This window comes from Bidens hawaiensis, unplaced genomic scaffold, assembly GCF_021521415.1.
Source record: "Bidens hawaiensis isolate Kalapana, Puna unplaced genomic scaffold, B.hawaiensis_p1.1 tig00023535_1, whole genome shotgun sequence".
NCBI classification, from domain to species: domain Eukaryota; kingdom Viridiplantae; phylum Streptophyta; class Magnoliopsida; order Asterales; family Asteraceae; genus Bidens; species Bidens hawaiensis.
The window spans coordinates 149,407-157,154 of NW_027505034.1; the positions used below are offsets into that span (position 1 = coordinate 149,407).

Consider the following 7,748-nt stretch of genomic DNA (forward strand, 5'->3'; position numbering starts at 1 on the left):
AAAACCTTGAAAACCTCTTCGGCTTTCATCAAAGTGGCATCTTATATCGCCACTTCATATGAGAAGACATGCTAAATGGTCTGAAACAACATCTAGCACAAGCGAACCAAGTTCGTCACAAGCCACGTCGGATACTCGTTCACATACTATTGACGTATACGATTACTCCGATGACCTTGAATTTGAAGAAGCCGTATCGGGGGATCCAATTCGCCTGACCGGTAGAGATAAAAGCAAGGAGGCGGTGAGAACACGAGGAGGATCGTCTAGTAAAAGTTCAAACACAATGGATCCGGAAATTAAGGCAAAATTTGAATATTTGTACCTTAAACTTGAGGAAATTGTCTCGGTAAAAAAAACATAGGAATCAGTAAGAGAAAAAATGCACAACGAGAAACAAAAACAACTAGAGGATCGAAAAAAAGCCCGTGCAAAAGGACGCTTTGGCTTTTATCGGTAGAGGCTTCTCGCACCTACCGTCGAATGACCGGGCTTTAATGGAACAAGAGAAACAAGTTTATCGTGGAATGTTCACCGTGGTGAAATTGATTCGTAGTTTTACTTTTTACTTTGAACTTTGGTTTGTGTTTTTATTATTCACCTTTTATTTATTTAACTTTAATCTGTAACGTTTTTTTAATTTGAATACTGGTTTTTTTTTCTTTCTATATCATCTACACTTTTAGTTCAAGTAAATTTATATTTCTTATACAAACTAAATTAATAAATAAATAACAATTATTATATGACATTTCACACGTGGCATGATAACTAACAAAACTTGGTTATCCAACACATTATAAAAATGGGATTGTCTCTCTGCCTACGTGATAATGACATGACATGATAACTTACAAAACTGCATTATTTCACAACACATAGTCTTATAAGCGAGATATATTCATTCTATTTAAATATATATATAAGTGTGTGCAATATACCAATTTACGACATAAAACAAAATATCATTATTCTATTATTGCAAGTTGCCCGTACATAAAAATCACATTTCTTCCAACAAAAATTTTAAACAAAAATAGAAATCAATCATTAGATGGCCTTTTAAAAACAAAAAGGAATATAGGTAATTTTTATCAATAAACTTTATTTACATAGATAGGTTTTTTTTTATGATGTTTTTGACGGGTCAGTTTAAATCCTCAAAATCAGCCTAAACAATTTTTCAAACAATGTTAAAAAAACATTAAAAGATAATTGCATTCAATCTTAACTACAAAGAAAAGAAAAGTTACTCAAAACTGTAATTCTTATTAATTTGTTAGCTTTACAATGTCCCTTCATATATACCTAGGAAACCTAGCCATCAAGTAAACTTGACCAATAAGTAATCCTATTTAAATCCTCTTTAAATTAAATTAGAGAAAAAAACTATCTCAACAACCTCTAAACTTTTAAATTCGGTCAATTTTTATCCAAACTTACAAAATTAGTCTAACAGACAAGAGGGTTCCAACGAAAACCATTTTTATCTTGAAAAACTTGTGTAAACTATTTTCCGACACTACCTTTTTTAAATTATTGTTTTTAATATTGTTTTCATTTGTTATTAATCTTTGTAAAAGCCAAAATGAAATTAAAAAAAAAATATGTAGATTGTGGAAGTATATATGTTTATCTTGTGAAGACATATGTGTTTCATACAGGGTAAATATAATAAAATTTAATTATGAGCTACACATATATACTTTCATGAAACACATTCTTTATTTTTTCTTCAGGTTTTGAATAACATATGAAATAAATGGAAAAAATAAAAATTTAAAAAATAGCGTTTAAAAATGGCTTTCGTGACTTTTCAACTATGTTAGTGGTTTTTGTTTAAACTCTTCCCTATGCATGTGTATATATGTGTAAGGTTTGGATTAAATACAAATGTATTATGATAATAGAATAAATATATATACAAGTAGAATAATTATGTAATTAATTTATGATATAATTACATAAATACTGTGTGATGTAATTACATAATTACTCTACTTGTATATATTATTACTTTAATTGATTATTAACATTAGCACCTTAATTTCATTTATACGTTAACGTTCTCTTATATGTGTATATATACTGATAAAAAAATAAAAAATTTAGTTAAAATAATATAGAGTACAATAAACAAAAACAACTATTTTGTCCTCCATAAAAAGAAAAGGTCCCGATAGTTGTGGTACCCTCATAGTCATCACGCAATCTCACGTAACAACTATTAATATTATTATTATTTTTCAAACAATTTTATATTTATACCAACAACAACTACTCCTATTTAATCCCATTATCAACCTCACTTTCATATTCCCATTTCTCCTTCCAACCCAACTCAACTTAACAATGTTTCTCTCTTCTCCTTCCTCATTACGAACCAAGAAAACACAAGCCCTTGGTATCCCCGTCGTCGACCTCTCACTCGACACCACCACGTTGTCACACCACATGGTCACCGCGTGTCAAGAGTATGGTTTTTTTAAAGTTGTAAACCATCAAGTCCCCTTCCAAGTCATTTCCAAAATGGAGGAAGCGGTTCATGAGTTTTTCTCCAAACCCGCTTCTGAAAAAGTCAAAGTCAAAGCTAACCCCCCTAGCCCGTTCGGCTATGGGTGTCGAAACATAGGGTTTAATGGTGATGTGGGTGAGCTCGAGTACATTCTCCTTCAAGCGAATTCTCTTTCCATTGGCTCGGATAACTTTAGTGTCGTTTCTAATCAATCAACAAATTTCAGGTACGTAGTCAGTCATAAATCATATAAAGATATGGTTCGATCAATGATAAGTTGATAACGACATATGACTCGTTTAATTTTTCTTTTTTTAACTTTATGTTTGATTGAACAAGGTTCATGTTTGTAATGTAATCGACAAGTGTGTTACCAACCACAAAACATGCTCATCAATCGATGACAAAGACATGACACACTTTTAACATTGGATGGAATACCTAGAAAATGTTTATTGTTTTATGGAATTTAACAATAATAAATAAATGTTTTAATGATTTACACAATTACACAACTGTAATAATGGTCCAAACGTACGTATTATTGTCCCAACGTTTTCACGTTTTAATGTAGTACATAGTTTTCCTCATCCGATTTGTCCATAAATTGGCCAACATTTTAATGAGTAGAAAATATATCATTATATGTATGAGTTGTGGAAGATGTCTTACGACACGTAGTGTTTGCCTATTGTACTCACACGTAGCTCCACATTTAAACAAAAAAAAATAAACACAAATAAATTATTTAAAAAATAAAAATATCTCATGTCACGTATCGTATTCATATCCATTCTCATGGTATTTTCTATCTCTCACTCTTATTAATTACCCTTTTAACATTTTAATAATAATATAATTTTAAAGAAATTATAGTTATATTCATAAAACATATTTATTTTAAGTTATCTGTTATTTTAAATGCAAGTCAAGTTATATTAATTATTATTAATGTATTTTTGAAACCAAATTGTATATATACTTTTACACATTTTTTAAAATCGTAATCATGGCAAGCTGCCTTGTACTAAGCAAGTCTAGTCCCGGTTTTTTTTTCTTCGATTGAGTTGGATGGGAAGAGACAACCTGTATTTTTCACATGTGCCCATTATTTAAGATTTTTTTTTTATAGAAAATATTGATCCTTTTATATATAACACAAACCAAACTACATCTGGATAATGGGTAAGCGAGCAACAAGTTGCGCCGCTATCCCCCTTTTGAATCGCAAAGCCTATTCTATTAAATATAAATCATTGGTTCATCGGGCTCTGCGAGTCACTGTGGACCACCTTCTGCACCCGCTCCAAGAAGCGAACCGCCTCGGGAGCTAGGGATCCAAAAGTGTCGAAGGCAAATGGAATGAACACGTGCTAATTCTCCAAACACGATTTCTCATGCTTAGCAACCTTCCTAGACTCCGCTCTCAAAACCGTCTGTCCCGGTACGAAGCCACTGTCTCTCAGCCCCATCAACGGGGACACCCCAGTGAGGTCAACACACGCATGCTTACCCCCTGCCCAGCCAAACACAAGAACATCCGCAGGACGCAGGGTAGATCTTCCCTCACGCGGATCAGTCAAAAAGTTAACAGGTGCCTCTTTCTTGGCTGAGATCCCGGCACGTCTAAGCACATCCCATAACACATCTCTAACCCAGTTAGGCTTTGTCAATATTTAAGATTAGTATTTCTTTTCTTGAATAAGAAATCCAATTTAAGTGTCGCATCATTTACTTAGCTTAGGCTAACCTTAGAGCTCCATTTACTCATATGCGTATATAGTATGTTTTTCCACTAATAAGATACACACAAACACTCAAGAATTTTATGTATTGATATTTCCCACCCCGTGTAGGCTGTAGCACACGAATTCTAACATAGCATAGCGATATGTAAAAACCAAAAAATAATAATAATAATTTTATGTAGAAAACTGTAAAAAAAAAATAGAATCGTCTGTGTATACCTCTGATTAGATATTCATTTTATCATAGAGGGAGAAGAGCTGGGTAGAAAATCATATTAAGTGTTAAATAAAGGAAAAGATACACGTATTTATACTATTATTGTAGTTCTACACTTGAAATTGATTATGTATTGAATGGCCTTCTGCATATATAATATTTTTATAGAACTTCACGAATCGAATAAACTCTTGTATCTATTGGTTTAAATGTGAAACATAAACAACTCTTTAACCGTCACACTTTTATGTTTCACTACACATGACTATCTTCACGCAATATGTACAATTATTTATGTAGTTATGATTTTCTCTCGTTAAATATGATTATGATAAAACATAACTATATATACAAAATTAGCATTGCTATATTTTATAATATAACAGGTGGTTCGGTTGCCACGCTGGCCGATAATTGGGCTCCTACAAAGTAAACATTATTATTATAATTTTGTCGTCTTTTTGTTTATGTTTCAAATCGGCTGAGGTCCACTCCACTTTTTAGCCGGTTTCCATGCATTAACAAACATTTATTATTATTATTATTATTATTATTATTATTATTATTATTATTATTCCCCGAATTTTAGGGATTTTAATTTCATGTGTCAATAAATTAATAATTTTTCAATGGATAAAACTTTCTCATGTGTTGTTTTTTAATTAAAAATAGTTATTATTACATGAAACATCATAATATTCATACACACACATGAATATAAAATAAAAGCAAATTGCATTAAATAAAAGCCTACTTTTGTTCAATTTTAATCAAGACCTTTTTATTATTATTATTATAACGTAATTATAAATATTATTTTATTTTATTTTGGTAAAAAGTCAAATTTGTTTGTCATAATTGTTTACTTCTTTTAATAAATATAATATAATTTTTTTATTTGTTAAACACCAATGTTTAAAAAGTAGTTAAAAGTGGATCTTTGCAAGTAAAAAACTAATATTTCATTATTAAAAAAACCCACTAGCCATAGATAATATGTGGGTATTGAGTCATGCCTTACGCAAAGTAAACCAAAGTTTCATGAAATTAAAAGTCAAAATAGCTTCACTTATTCCTCTTAAACACGCTATAAAAACGTATTATCATTTCCTTAAATCCCTAACTATTAAGAAAATATAATACTTTTTAAAGATATAAAACGACATGAATGTTGACCACCGTTCTAAAAATGGTATGATTAGAAACCATAAACCAGCTACATAATCGAGACAGTTGAGTTAATACGAACCTAGTTGAACTAAATATCACCTTTTTTATATTTCTTTTTCTAAAATCTTATTGCTAATATCTCCATTTTAGACTTCATATTTGGTTAACAATTAGCATAACAAATTCATACTATGGTTTGTTCTGATTATTTATAATGTCACTCGTCACATAATGTTTTATATTAGTACTATGCAAATACATACCATTTTTTACTTTTTTTAAATAAATACTTTTCTTTTATGCTTTTATACAGTTTTAATTTAATTTTTTTATTTAACCTATTATTCAGATTATATTAGAATTTGACGCCCTTGTTATCGCGGAGCGCACGTATAACCCCTAATATATATACATTTAGACTTCATATTTAGTTAACGTAACAAATTCATACAAAAATTACAGTCTATTCAAATTATTTAAAACGTAACGCGGTTTTTATACTGATACTATGTAGTACGGTTATAAAAACATCGACGCTGACATATTATAATCATGATTGCGAGAGTACCCCATTAATAGTACTATTTTTTTATTAGAATGGAAAAAGGAGATCGGAAACCATCCATGTGTCGGTTCCCAAAAATAGGGGGGACATGTACATTAGTTTTCACACCCAAATTAAGGAATCTTTCAATAACGTTAGGTGATGATAGTTGATCAATGTCCTTCATTGCAACCTTAAAATTAATATATGGGTAAGAATTCAAATTTATGAATTTGAAAATTGAATATTCAATTCTTGTGTGTAGATGTGCTGTGAATGACTACATCCAAGAAGTGAAGGAGTTAACATGTGGGTTGCTAGAGATATTGGCATTTGGTCTTTCGTTACCGGACTCGAACGTTTTTAGTCGCTTGATTCAGGATGTCGATAGTGATTCGTGTTTTCGAGCCAATCATTACCCTGGGATCAAGCATGAGTCCAATCAACCAAAACCCGCTGATCGAATTGGATTTGGAGAGCATTCAGATCCTCAGATATTTACCATTTTGAGATCCAATGATGTACCTGGCCTACAAATATGTACCGTTGATGGACTATGGATACCTGTCAATACTGAGCCTACCGACTTTTGTGTGTTCGTTGGTGATGTGTTAGAAGTAAGCTAACAAGTTTAATTTATAAATAATCTCAAATTGTTATTAGCATTACTATTTTTAATAAGTTTATTAAATAAGTTATGGTCAAAAATATAGGTTTTGACGAACGGAAGATTCAAAAGTGTAAGACATAGAGTGATGACAAACATGTCGAGCATGTCAAGAATGTCCATGATGTACTTTGCAGCCCCTTCCTTGAACGAATGGATATCTCCACTCCCACAAATGATCTCGTCGGGAAACCTAAGGCTTTACAAGTCATTTACATGGAACGAATATAAAAAAGCTGCGTATTCTCTAAGGCTAGGAGATCAAAGGATTGATCATTTTAAGTGTCAATCAACTTTATGCTAAAAAATTGTTCCGTACCATGGGACAATATATAGGTTAGAGTAGAAGAAAATCAAATTGAGAAAGAAGTGTATAATCAATTAAGTCATCACCTATAAAAATGATTTTTTTTGCATGATGAAATTGTTGGTTGTAGACATGGGGAGGTGTAGATGGTGTCTACGGCTCACTTACTATTTTGTAATATGTATTCCATGATTTAATAATATATTTGGTCTAATTTTTTCATAATTTGATATTGCAATTTGTTTTGTGATTTACTATGTTTTAAGCAATATAAAGTGACTAACATGTGTGTTTAATTCTTAAAGGTTATTTGATAGCCTCTTAATGACTTCATTAAAACTTAAGAGACTACATTCAAATCCGTTAGCATTAAATGTGTTTTATTCACCAAAATGGCATCTCATAATCCGTCAATAAACCTCTTACTTATTAAGTTACAAAATGATGTTGAATGAATTTATTTCCATATTGTGTCTTCACATGTGTGCATAACCCTCACTCTGTCACTCACGCACAACCTCCTAGACCAACCACCACGCTCTCCACCACAAATCACCACCACATTGGCGTACTCAGCTCC

General features: G+C 31.3%; 1 protein-coding gene across 1 annotated transcript; it reads left to right on the top strand.

The window, feature by feature from the left end:
* Window positions 1-2,231: 2,231 nt before the first annotated feature.
* LOC143610005 (gibberellin 2-beta-dioxygenase 2-like) lies at window positions 2,232-7,471 on the top strand. Its single transcript, XM_077084607.1, has 3 exons — window positions 2,232-2,741; window positions 6,460-6,811; window positions 6,908-7,471. Exons 1-3 carry the CDS (start codon window positions 2,353-2,355, stop codon window positions 7,163-7,165), a joined length of 999 nt encoding a protein of 332 aa, XP_076940722.1. The 5' UTR covers window positions 2,232-2,352; the 3' UTR covers window positions 7,166-7,471.
* The last annotated feature ends 277 nt before the right edge of the window (window positions 7,472-7,748 follow it).